Source organism: Physeter macrocephalus, chromosome 14 (assembly GCF_002837175.3).
Source record: "Physeter macrocephalus isolate SW-GA chromosome 14, ASM283717v5, whole genome shotgun sequence".
NCBI lineage: Eukaryota > Metazoa > Chordata > Mammalia > Artiodactyla > Physeteridae > Physeter > Physeter macrocephalus.
Window position 1 is genome coordinate 119,917,874 of NC_041227.1, and position 13,684 is coordinate 119,931,557.

At 39.5% G+C, this 13,684-nt stretch overlaps 1 protein-coding gene across 4 annotated transcripts in view; it reads left to right on the forward strand.

The window, feature by feature from the left end:
• The window catches only part of TLK2 (tousled like kinase 2), a 108,572-nt gene that overhangs the window by 82,248 nt on the left and 12,640 nt on the right, over positions 1–13,684 (forward strand). For all 4 annotated transcript variants that reach the window (XM_028498446.2, XM_024130106.3, XM_024130110.3 and 1 more), the window contains 3 exons: positions 1,286–1,367; positions 4,930–5,021; positions 10,679–10,768. In XM_028498446.2, coding sequence (XP_028354247.1) covers positions 1,286–1,367; positions 4,930–5,021; positions 10,679–10,768 — 264 coding nt within the window. The remainder of the gene's footprint in view (positions 1–1,285; positions 1,368–4,929; positions 5,022–10,678; positions 10,769–13,684) is intronic.

Sequence of the window (13,684 nt, forward strand, 5' to 3'; positions counted from 1 at the left end):
TTTACCCTCAGAGCCTTACTAAAGGGAAGCATGGGGTGACAGTGTGGTGTTGTGGAAAGATTACTGGGTTGAGATGACACTCGGTTTCTGAATGACCTTTATGGGCCATTTAAGTGTTGAGATTTTTAAGAAAGACTCTCTTAAGTTCAGTACATTAATTATAGATAAATGCCCATCTTTGTAAGTCATTTAAGGAACGGAAACTGTGAAAAGTAGATTGCAAGTGGGAAATGGCTTCTAACCATAATCCTTTCTTTTCCCACATTTTTCTGACTCTGAAACATGGGGGTTTTGGCATGACTACAGCTTGTGTATTTTTGTTTGACCAGAGTGAGCCATGGACTTTGCTTTCTGTAAAGTGGCAAGCAACAGCAGCTACCATTACTGCACACTCTCTGTGTCAGGCAAAGTGCTAAGTGTCCCTGTGTTCTATCACTTAATTGTCACAATAGCCTAATGAGGTAGGTCATCTTCAATACACAGATCTGGAAACTGGCTTAGACAAATTAAGTTAACTTGTCCAGGGACTAGTGTGACCAAACAAAGAGTTGAAATGTGGATCTGACTCCACAGCTAACTCTCATGCAGTAATATCACCTCTCTCCACAGGCATGCCACTGTCTCAAAATCAAAATAAAGTAATTTCAGGAATATTAGTGGGGCTGATGAGGAACTAGGTAGAAATACTCTAAAAGTTATTTTTGCCAGAATCTCTCATTTCTTTGTCTTATTGTTAGAAGTAGAATCCTACATGGGGAAAACAGTTATATCATGAAGACTTAGAGAAAATGAATGCACATGGAACATGTGACTCACTTTATAATGAAATCTGTTTTTAAGGCTGTGTAAACTATCTTGGAATTTTATTGTATGTAGTTGTGGAATGGTGGGAACGAGTGGTTCTTGAATGGTTTGGAGGACCCGAGTAGCACAGTTTGAAAATCCCTGATCTAGTGTATCTCCTCCCCCACTCCCCCCACCTTTACAGCAGGGCAGAAAGGGAGGGAAGTCAACAGAGGTCACTAGTCTAATTGTGGCTGTGCTGAGACTGACACCTGTGTCTCATGACTCCACAGCTAATGCTGTTCATTGTAATTATGCTGTCTCTTTGAACTATAGAACTTATTTTAGGCTCAGAATTAGCTATATTGTGATGATTGCCAAACTGTAGGCAGCATCTGTAATCATGTGTATAACATGTTAGATATTCTGGAAATTTTGCAAACATGGAAAATTGTGTAGTCCTTGACCCCAGGATGTTGTTATATATCCGCTGTTTCCACAGATTTAAAGATCATCCAACGCTAAATGACAGATATTTGTTGTTACATCTTTTGGGTAGAGGAGGTTTCAGTGAAGTTTACAAGGTAAGTATGAGGAACTGCGTACAGGGACTGAGGGTTAAATTATTGGTTATTACAAACTTGGAGATCATTTAGAATAGTGATGTAACTCTGGGTTGATATCTATTGGTTGAAATTCCAAAAACTTGTAAGAACCTGTATCTTTGGGAGAACTGCTTCCATCCAGTAAACTTGTTGACTAAAGCAGGATTCAATATTTTACCCTGTTTTCAAGTTTGAAAAGTAAATAATTACAGATTAAAAAAAAAAAAAACAGGAAGGGAAAACAACACTCATTTCTGGATAATGGAATCTTTCTGCCTCATCTGTATTTGTTAGAGATGAGTGTTACTTTTATTCTCATAAGTTTTTGTTTTATTTTTACAAAATGGATGTGTTAAAAAGTTAATTCTTTGAAAACCTGTTTTTTGCTTTTAAAATGTTCTCATCTTCTAAGTCAGAGTGTTTAGTAGCACTGGTGTTCTGAAGGATTGTCCTGGCTTAGAGTACTTTCAGTTGAGCCAGCAAAGAACAGGGTACTAATACTAAGCCTCCAGTTGATTTTCCTTAAATGAGGAATTCAGCCTGTTTTAAATATAGTTGTAGATACATAACATGTTCACCAGTCACAGCCTCCTTAAATTTCTCTAGATGTTTCTGGCACCTGGCTTTTAAATGCTGAATTGGTTCATTAAGTGGTCTTTACTGCATGACCCTGGTAATTCTCTCTTTTCTAAGGTGTAGCCTTCACTGTTAATGATTTATATTATGCCCGTATGAATTTTTATATAGGAAATCTTTTGAGTAAAATAATTAGTTTTTATTTTAGATAAAAACTAGTTCTACTGTTTTCCCTTTTTTTAATGTTAATTTTTTCTTGTGATGATGTGTACACAAAATTTGCCATTTTAACCATTTTTAGGTGTACAATTCAGTGGCATTAAGTACATTCACAATGTTGTGAAATATCATCACTTTCCATTTCCAGAACTGTAATAATATTTCTAGTGTACTGCTGGGTTTGATTTTCTAATATTTTGCTCATATTTTTAATCTGTGATCATAAGTGGGACTGGCTTATGGTTGTCTTTTATGTGCAAGCAGCATTGTCTAGCTTTGATGTCATAGTTATCCTAGAATGAGTTGTGAAATTACTCTTTTCCCATGTTCTGGAATGCTTTGCATTACATGTTGGCTACTTGAAAGTTTGTTAGAGCTAAATCATAAAATCACCTGGGTGGGTAGGTGTCATTTTAGAGGAAAACTATTGTATCTCTTGACTGATAGGCCAGAGATTAGTCAATGTTTCTTTTTTCCTCTGGAGATTAACTTCTTATTTTTGTTGATCGGATCTACTGTTTGATTTGTTGTCTATTTCATTAACTTCTGCTTTCAAACCTTCTTTCTTTCTGCTTTCTTTGTTTTCATTCTTGAGTCATATACTTAGTTTATTTTTTATTTTTGGTAACTTTTTTGATTGTGATAAAGAACACATAGCATAAAATTTACCAATTTAACTTTTTTTAAGTGTATAGTTCAGTAGCGTTAGGTATATTCATGTTGTTGTGAAACACATCTCCAGAACTTTTTCATCTTGCAGAACTGAAGTTCTACCCACTAATCAACAACTCTCCTTTTCCTTCTCTCCCTAGCCGCTGGTAACCACAATTCTGCTTTCTGTTTTTATTAATTTGATTACTTTTAGTTAACTCATGAGTGGAATCACACAGTGTCTGTCTTTTTGTGACTGGTTTATTTCACTTAGCATAATGTTCTCAAAGTTCATCCATGTTGAAGCATGTGACAAGATTTTCTTCTTTTTAAGGCTGAATAACCCTCAATTGTATGTATATACTTCATTTTCTTTATCCATTCATCTGTCAGTGGACATTTGGGTTGCTTCCTCCTCTGGTCTGTTGTGAATAGTGCTGCTTTGAACATGCCTGTGCAAATATCTCTTTGAGACCCTGCTTTCAGTTCTTTTGGCTATATTCCCAGAAGTGGGACTGTTCCTTTTTTAAAATCATCAAAATTGTTTCTTGGGGCTTCCCAGTTACTTGTTAGTGATTTCTTCATATTTTTTCCTAATGTATTCGTCAAACATTTTAACACTTCAGAAATCTAAATGCTTCTTACAACGATGTGTTTATTGATGTAGTTATTCTTTTGCTGTTCTCCACTCTCCAAAAGCCCTTCTTAGATTAGTGGTGGATCACAGTGTCTTGGATTCAGAAATAGGGTTTGGTAATTGGAGAAAATGACACTTGTAGTTCATTAGTGCTCTTACAAATTAGGTGGTATTTAATCTGGCTTTTAATAGCTTGAAATGATTCTCTCTTATAGCCATGATGGATACATGCATACAGGTGGACTTCATTCAGACTCTGTAAGAAAAATAGAGTTCAAAAGTTTCCATTTCTGTGAAATAAGATATTCTGTTTGAATTGAATGGTTTTTATATTTTTAAAGTACTGGTTTAAATTTGCTATAAATTAGAAATTTCTTTTATAATCAGGCCTCTCTTGTATCCTGTGCTTTCTTAGAGGTAGCTTACATCTTAAAAGACCTGTAGAACGGTAATCACTGCTATTCATGGACTGTATATCCTGTGCCTGTTGCCTTCATCTGTTCAAACATTTGTGGAAACTGGCAGATAGGTGGTAATAGTGTTGAAACTGGAGTAGTAAGTTTTTAATCTGAACTTTAAAACCTAGGAAGAACTATTCATTCTAAAAGAGTTCCTCAATACATTCTTTTGTATTGGGGAAATCTATTGTAAAATGCTACTTACTTTTTCAAATTGTGATTTATACCAGGCATCTTCGAAAATCTATCCGTTACCTTTTTTCACCCCATAATATAGCACTACCTAGCTGATGTGGAACTTGCCAGTAGTGGTGGTCTTTGGGGAAAGCATGTCCCTTTCTTTGGACAGTGCTGGAGAAGCGATTTGGTGTGACTAACTTCAAACATTGTTGCAATCCAAAATTGCTTTTTATTTATCCAGTATGTAGGGGTAGGATTAAGTAAATTTAGTAGAGAGGTGTATCCTGGGGGATTATTTCTCAAGGAGGCAGATAGTCTATGTCCCTAGCATTTCAGAAGTGGCAGGACCTCTGAACCTAAAGCTGCTCTAAAAATAAAGCATATTTAAAAATCTTAAAAAAAAAAAAAGTGGCAGGACTTAACTGTTGAAGAATGTAAGGTCTCAGTGTCAGCTGAGGGACAAGAGCCAGTGTAGGGAAGAAAGGTCCCAAATAGGGTAGATGATGTCCAGAAAGAGAATTGTTTAGAAGTGACCGTTAAGGCACGGGCTGTCTTTCTGTTTGTGGTGTATGCTTGGTTTTATTTTCTAAACCCCTTGGTGCCAGTGTGTCTGGAGACTTCTAAATTATCTGATCACAAGTTTCAAGAAAGATGATTGCAACTCTGAAACAAGTGTGTGTTGAGTTGTCCACCGCTGTTGTTATTTAATAATGCATTTTGGACTTTGAGTATGTTGGTCTGTTAAACAGAAGCTTCAAGTCAGTTGCCTGTAATTCTTGTTAGCATTATCCAGAATATAATTTATTCCTTTTCTTTATAGGCATTTGATCTAACAGAACAAAGATATGTAGCTGTGAAAATTCACCAGTTAAATAAAAACTGGAGAGATGAGAAAAAGGAGAATTACCACAAGTAAGTGATATTAGAGTGTCTGATTTTTCAAAATTTAGTAATAATAGCTGTAGTTTGAGCACTGTGTTAAGAGCTTTACATGCATTGTTGTTGTTTCATTTAATCCTCATAACTGTTCTAGGAGAGTGAATAAATTTTCCATCTTACTGCTAAAGAAACTGATACTTAAAGAGTTTGAGTAACAGTTAAGAAATGGCTGAGCTGGTATTTAAATCTAGACTTCCCTTAATCCAAAGCCAGTGGGTTTAACCATCCCCTTCCATTGCGCATCTAAAATTAGCTATAATAAACAAGTAAAGCCTCAGAAATAATTGTTGCTTGTCTGTAGAAACCAGATGTGAGAGTGTTCTTCAGTGGTCTAGGGACCCTGGGGAGCTTCGGGTGGGGCTTTGTCTGCTGCTTCAGTCACCTCGTTGTAAAGGACACAATGCGCGGGGCACCTGGTGTGCCTCAGTGGTACTTGTTTGACTTGTTCGGGCCCTCAGTGCTGAGCTCACCTTCCCCATCATAGTTTGCCCGTCTCAAAGTTCTTGGTCTTCAGCGTCCAGCTTGCTGTGCTTTCCCCTCTTCAGAATGCCACTCATGGTGGCCCTCATCTGTGCTTGGGGTACGGGGTGAGAGGGTGACTCTTTAGAATGAATAGTTATTACATGAGCGGGTGTGAATGTCTTTGTTCCACTGATGTCAGGCCTTGCCTGTCTCTCCCCTGAGCTTCAGAACATTGGAGTTCATGGCTCACTTGCTTTGGAGGCCATGCAGACTTAATTTGCTGTTAGGATCCCCACTGGGTTAAATATTGTTTCCTTGTTGTAGGTACAAGTGCTACATTAGACATGTCCTAACCCTGAAAGGAGGAAACAGCCCCTTTTGATATAAAGCAGTCTACCTCCTTTCTATAAAAGCAGTTTTGTTTTTTTTTTCCCTATAAATAGTACTTTGGAGGGAAAAAGGCAGTGGACTTTAGCCAACTTTTAGTTAGCTTCTAAGTCTCAGTGGAAAAATAAAACATTTCTACATCATCAACCCATTCTTCAGGCATGGAGCAAGGCAACTCCTGCTCTATACCTACTGTTCATCAGGGACCCGGGAACTCTTGCTGTTCCATGCAGATTGGCAGTGGTGCTCAGCACTGGGGGAGAGAAGGTTCCTGTGGCATTAAGAGAAATAGAGCTTAGCAGAGGTAGGAAAAAGGATGATGTGTGCTCTGTGCATGGCACCCCTCATGCGTCCCTTATGTGAGAGGCAGCTGCAGTCCAGATGCTTCTGAGGAGCAGTTACATTATTATAAGTACATTCCAGGCATTTGACATGCAGGGACGAATAGCACGCGGCAGCGAATGCCAGGGAGCACTTGAGAGAAGGAAACCACATGTTATTCTGACCAGTTAGAAAAACGGTGAGAAATGTCCTCATTATATTGAGACTCAGAGTACCTAAAGGTATAGGAACAGTTCCTGCATCTCTTTCAAAATACCCTTCAGCTATCCTCGGAGCCTGTTCTGCAGCTTGTGTGCACTGCCCACTCCAAACCAGCTGACTCTACAAGGGGACAACCTTGGTCAACCTTGAGGAAGTAGTTCCTGTGCAGAGACTTATACAGATTTTACCTAGTCTCAGGATACAGCTTTCAGGCTGGTCTTAAAGAGAACGCTGGTGTCGAATACTGTAGTGACTGCATGTGGGGTTGTGCTCACTGTAGCCGTTTGAAGCAGTGAGGGATTGAAGTCAGGACCATGCACCTCCTTGACACATTTGGCAAGCTGTTTTGAGTCCTGACGGGTGTAGATTGGTTCTCTTTTCACATTTGTCTACCAGATGGAGTCACAGAGCAAGTGAAGGGGACAGTCTCATTTTTCTGAGTTCTGTACCGATTCAGCTGTGGTTCACGGTGGTGCCCTCCTATTCTTTGTTTCCTCACCAAGGCGGGAGTCATGACTCCTGAGCACCTTCTGTGGAGCCATCTGGGCAGGAGCCATTTCCCAGTTGACAGACACACTGGGGAGGGGGTGTGCAAAGTTTTTGTGACCTCTGTTCATCCTTGAGGGGAAATTCTTAAAGCACTCCCACCTTTCTTTGAAAGATTTTGCTTGCTAAGTGATATGAAATCATACTGATGAATTTCAGGCTACAAATAATAGTGAATTAGCAAAATGTTATTAACTCCCTTGAACTTAAATTAAGGAGGCTTATATCAGGCACCAAACAGATTTTAGAGAGTGCTTCAAAACTTCAGTGTTAAACTGAAAAGTAGTACACTTCAGTGTTGTGGTAACATTATAAAATATGAAAATGCTACTGTTACCCTGCATAGTAAGGTCTTTTGATTGCTTTTCCCTTGTGGGGATGACTTCCAAGCCCCATATGGAATCAGAACATTTATTTGCGTAAAAAAGAAGGAAAAATTCAAAGAAAATAAAAGGTTGTTGTATTGTTTGTTTATTTATTTATTTGCGGTACGCGGGCCTCTCACTGTTGTGGCCTCTCCCGTTGCGGAGCACAGGCTCCGGACGCGCAGGCTCAGCGGCCATGGCTCACGGGCCCAGCCGCTCCGTGGCATGTGGGATCTTCCTGGACGGGGGCACGAACCCGTGTCCCCTGCATCGGCAGGCGGACTCTCAACCACTGAGCCACCAGGGAAGCCCTGTATTGTTTATTTTTGAGTTCTGTTCTATACCCCCTTTACTCTCCTCTCCCCACAAATAGAAAGTAAACTGATTGTTTTACTTTTGCATTATTAAAGCATTAATAGGTATTACTCGATTTCTTTAACTCCCCAAATTAGCATATTAAGAACTTTATGGTAGGAAAAACTTCATATAAAGCTATCCACAGAAATAATTGGATCTGAAGTAGTTTGTATACTCTTTTTTTTTTTTTGGCTGCGTTGCTACTCACGGGCTTTCTCTAGTTGCGGCGAGCAGGGGCTACTCTTTGTTGCAGTGTGCAGGCTTCTCATTGCAGTGGCTTCTCTTGTGGGGGAGTGTGGGCTCTAGGCGCGCGGGCTTCAGTAGTTGTGTGGCACATGGGCTCAGTAGTTGTGGCTCATGGGCTCTAGAGCACAGGCTCAGTAGTTGTGGCTCAGGGGCTTAGTTGCTCCACGGCACGTGGGATCTTCCCGGACCAGGGCTCGAACCTGTGTCCCTTGCATTGGCAGGCAGATTCTCAACCACTGCACCACCAGGGAAGTCCAAAGTAGCTAGTATACTCTTGTATGATACTCTTTTCTAATTTTCTAGGATAAAATTATTGAAAGTCTAAATATAGATCCACTTAGAGTAAAAGACTAACACTTAAAAAAAAAAAAAAAGACTAACACTTTAGTGGATAAGTTTCTTCCAGCCTCCTATTTAAGTTTCTGTATTTATAGTACATTAATCCCTTGGATGCTTAGTTGAAAGTTGAACATATAAAGGACATGGCAGAGCCTCTGCGTTGCCTGCTGAACCATAAGGAGTGGCCTTAGAGCCTGACGTGACGTTGAGGGAGTGCTTTCAGTGACACACAGAAAGTTTTCCTAGTTGGCAAAGACTTTGCCACTTTCTTTGATTCATAATTTTTGCCTCTTTTATTTTCCTCTATTTTTTATACCATGATGGAGAAATTGGTCTCTACTCTGAAATGCACAAAATCAAAAAGTTAAAAGGGCAGAGGACTATAGATTTATAGTGTGTGAGAATAAGAAATGACTTAACGGTAATCTGTTTAGACCATAGGTTTCTAAATTTGTTTTGTTTTATTTTAGAAACAGCGTCACCTTTATTTTACCAAATGAAATATTACATGGAATCTTTTTTCTTTTTTCTTTTTTTTGGTTGCACTGTGTGGCATGTGAGATCTTAGTTCCCCAACCAGGGGTCACACCTGTGCCCCCTGCATTGGAAGCATGGAGTCTTAAGCACTGAACTGTCCCATGGAATATATATATATATATATATATATATATATATATATATATATATATATTTATTTATTTATTTATTTATATTTATTGTTTGTCTATTTATTTACTTATTTAGGCTGCGTTGGGTCTTCGTTGCTGTGCGCGGGCTTTCTCTAGTTGCAGCGAGCAGGGGCTGCTCTTCGTTGTGGTGTGCGGGCTTCTCACTGCGGTGTATTCTCTTGTTGGGGAGCATGGGCTCTAAGCGCCCAGGCTTTGGTAGTTGCAGCATGTGGGCTCTAGAGCGCAGGCTCAGTAGTTGTGGACGCATGGGCTTAGTTGCTCCACGTCATGTGGGATCCTCCTGGACCAGGGCTTGAACCTGTGTCCCCTGCATTGGCAGGTGGATTCTTAATTACTGCACCACCCGTGGAATCTTGATATATGAAAAAGGACAGTGTGGAGCTGCTTTGGTGGGATGGGGGGTTGGGTCAAAGCTACATTTGCTTAGCTTCTCTTTGGAGGCGTCCAAATCTAGGGAGCTCCCTTTAAAACTTCCAGTGCGCTGCCATGATGGTGCAGGCCCACAAGGCAGGAGAGGGGGCATCATGGAGCTCAGACTCAAAGCCAGATTTCTTGATCCCATTGCCTCCTGTGTTCTAACGCTTCTCTGCCTCAGTGCTGGAAAGTTTTTTCTTTTCAGAAAGACATAAAGATGCTGATGAAATTAAGCATCAGAAGAAGCAAAAACTGCCAAAAATGGCCACTTGAAAAATAAGCCTAATCAAACAAATTTCCATTGGGGAAGAATATTTACTTGCTTTTAGATTCCTATTCTTCCCCTCCTCTTCCCCTAGTTGTTCCTCAGCTTTTCTTTGGTTGAGTACTTTCTGTATATTTTTGACATGCTAGAGTACATTTCAGAAAATAACACACTTTTTTTTTTTATCATACTATGGAAAGTTTCCCTTTTCTGACTCTTGTCTTATAACAAAATGCCCCAAACTAAATGGTGCTAGATTACTTAAAATATATAATAATATCCTATTACTCTCTTTGTAAGTAAGAACTAAATGTTACTCTTTTAAAATTCATTATATGAATTTGCCAGATTATATCGTACATTTTTGTTCCTAATCTTACTAAATAATTTTAAATTGGAAAAGTTCTAAAGAAGAAAGATGTTAATACATACATACATACATATATATATATATTCTTGTTATAAGAAAACTAAGGTTTCCATAATTTCAAACTTTTTATCAAATTAGCATTTTCTTAAAAGAAAGTAAAGCTGATAGTCTTTTAAACTTTTTTTTGTAAGGAGTAGAATTTTAAAACAAATGCAAAGCATTGCTAATTGCCTTATCTAACAGGTAGTCCTTTTACCCAGTGAATTTACATGCTAAAATTGATCCCCTTGATGTAACCACAGGATATATAACATTTATAGATAGAAAATATCAGCTTTAGAGGAAAGAAAAAAATGCTGTCTTTATAATTTTTAAAGTTCTGATATTTGGGTATAAATATAAAAGAGATGAGATTACCATAGAATGAACTTGAAAGGGATAAAAGGTTAGCACCTACTATTTTCTCAACAGCTTGGTAGATACTGGTAGAGAAAATAGGATGAAGAAAGATCAGGGGACTAGATGGACCTGAATGGAATGAATGTTCGGGAACAATGGAGAAGTGAGAGAATAAATTAGGAGTATCCTGGAAGAGTTCTAAGAGACAGGCCAAAATACAAAATGTTAATTTTCCATTTTGTTTACAGGCATGCATGTAGGGAGTACCGGATTCACAAAGAACTGGATCATCCCAGAATAGTTAAACTGTATGATTACTTTTCACTGGACACTGACTCGTAAGTGCTATGCCATTTTAGCTTAGCAGATAATATTATTTTCTTGCAGTGTGTTGACTACTCATGGAATAGAGTTTAAATCTGGGTCCAGGAAATGCTCTCTGAGGGAACCAAATATACTTATGGGCAAATGATCATATTTGAATTCAGATTTGGGCCAGCAAGACGTCTCTTGGCCACAGGATGTGTGCTGTTGTGTGCTGGTAAATGTTTAACAACCAGCTTGGTGGGGAGAGGCACAGGGCTGATTTGTACTGTTTGCCAGTTTCTGTGGTATAAATACTCTGAAGACGTCCAATTAAAAAAAAAAAAAAGAACAGCTTTATCGATATATGTTTACATACATACAGTTCACCCATTTAAAAGTATACAGTTCAGTGGTTTTTAATATATTCACAGATACGTACGTTGCAGCCATCACCATAGTCAATTTTAGAACATTTTCACCACCTCAAAAAGAAACCCTGAACCTTATGCTATCGTCCCCCTATTCTTCCACCCCCACTCCCTGCTGTAAGCAACTGCTAATCTACTTTTTGTGCCTATAGATTGGCTATTCTGGACTTTCATATGAATGGATCATATAGTATGTAAACTTTTGTGGCTGGCTTCTTTCACTTAGCATGGTGTTTTTTCAAGGTTCTTCTTGTGTCATGTATCAGTACTTCCTTTTTATGACTGAATATATTCCATTGTATGGATACACTAACTTTTGTTTATCCATTCATCCTACCAGTGGCTTAAAAGCCAGCTCACAAAAGTCCTGAAAATTTATCAGCTCTCAGAAACTGGCACAAATTGGTGCCAGCATACCACCGAGAAGCACCAGTCAGGAGAGTCTCTGCCCCATCCTGGAGACTCTGATGAACACTGATGGGCCTTTTAAAGAAGTGCCAGCAATGTGACTTTATCACAGAATGAGAATGAATGTGGCATAGCCCAATGCTGCATCCTAAGATATAAGTTGGTTCAGAGGCTTATAGGGATTTCAGTCCAGCCCTCTCATTTTGTAGGTGGAGATTTGAGGACCAGGGAAGTTAAATGACTTGTCTGAGATCTTTAATAACCGTAGGCATTGTTGTATTTCATTATTTGGTATAGGTAAGCTCTAGACCTCTCGGTTTATCCAGGAGTTTAGAAATATTTCAGCATTTGGAAACATTTTCTCTGTTGGAGTCTGAAATGAATCAGGAGAACATACCTAGGTCTGGCCCACAAGTGTTTCCCTCCGCCTCTCAGGCTGTTCAGCCTGTTCCAGACAGCAACTGTCTCAGAGGTTGCTGCACAGAGAGCCGGCCGACATTTAGAAGTGGCCCCAAAGGGAGACCATAATTCCCTTTGGAAACATCCACTCAGGGATTTCCCCTTTCCAGTCAGGTGCACCCAGCACAGTCATGTGTGTATCATAGAGTGGGGTTCAGAAAACCCCACTCTAGTTAGAGAGCAGGTTTCCACAGGGTGGCTTACTGTTTTGCTTTCAGTAAGTTCCTTGAATACTAGGAAGGACACACACACACCCCCCCAAATGTAAGTACAAAAATCGTTTCAAAAATAAATATAATGACTCGGATTATCTGCTGTTTTGAATTGTATACACACTTTTAACTAATCTGAGAAATTGAGTTGAGTCTGTGCCATTGTTAAGTTGTTTACTTTGTTCCTCCTGTTGTGTGTATGGTGAATTTTTTATCAAAAGTAAGTCAGACCATTGTTTTAGAAAGTCTTCTGAGAGTTGTTTGGGTATTAAAAGTGAGATTTTATTTTCAGCTTGCATTGGGTCCAGAATAAATTCAGTAAGCATGAGAGTCTGTGCCTCAGATTTCAGCATATCAGATCAGAGAATCTATAAATTTTAGGCATATTTTCTCAAATAGGGTGCTAGCATGCTAGGACATGCTGTTTCATAAGAAGCATAAGCTGTTGTTCAGTTTGGGGATCCCACAGGACTGTGTGTGTCCACATTTTGTTGCTATGCTTTGTGAAGGCCTCAAATTGCCCAGAGCCCCATAGTGCTAGTCCTGCACCTGTTTAATCTTAGGTGAGTTGGCCCTTGCAGGTTGTATTTACCAGGCTCCTTTGTCAGTTGTTATTCAGTGGGGTTCAGCCAATGGGGAGATAGGTGGTGGTGGGTGGAGACCCCTCCGCCCAGCTGTGGTTGCAGTTTCCCTTGGTGAGCCTGGTTCTGGTTGCACCACCTCCTCCCTTTGGCCCTCTGGCCTTAGGGTGCTAATGCCTTCCTGCTCTAGATGATTTCTGGGGTGCTCACTGGCCACTTTGTCTTCTCAGTTCTTCCATCATTTCTGGGATTAGTTCCCTGAATTAAATAAAGCCCCTCTGTTTTAAATACTGGTTTTTATTTCCCAGCTAGACCCTGAGTGATTTACCCATATTGTCACAGCTTAGAATAGTTTAAAAGGTATTCATCTCTCAGGAAGCCTTCCTTTAGCTTATAACTGCCTTGTAAGATAGACACATGACCCTTAATGGCACGAATGGTATGTAGTTTTAAATTTGGGTCTCTGATATATATACAATGGAATATTACTCAGCCATAAAAAGAAACAAAAGTGAGTTATTTGTAGTGAGGTGGATGGACCTAGAGACTCATACAGAGTGAAGTAAGTCAGAAAGAGAAAAATAAATACCGTATGCTAACATATATATGTGGAATCTAAAAAAAAAAAAAAAGGTTCTGAAGAACCTAGGGGCAGGACAGGAATAAAGATGCAGACCTAGAGAATGGACTTGAGGACACGGGGAGTGGGAAGGCTAAGCTGGGACGAAGTGAGAGAGTGGCATGGACATATATACACTACCTAATGTAAAATAGCTAATGGGAAGCAGCCACATAGCACAGGGAGATCAGCTCAGTGCTTTGTGACCACCTAGAGGGGTGGGATAGGGAGCGGGGGTGGG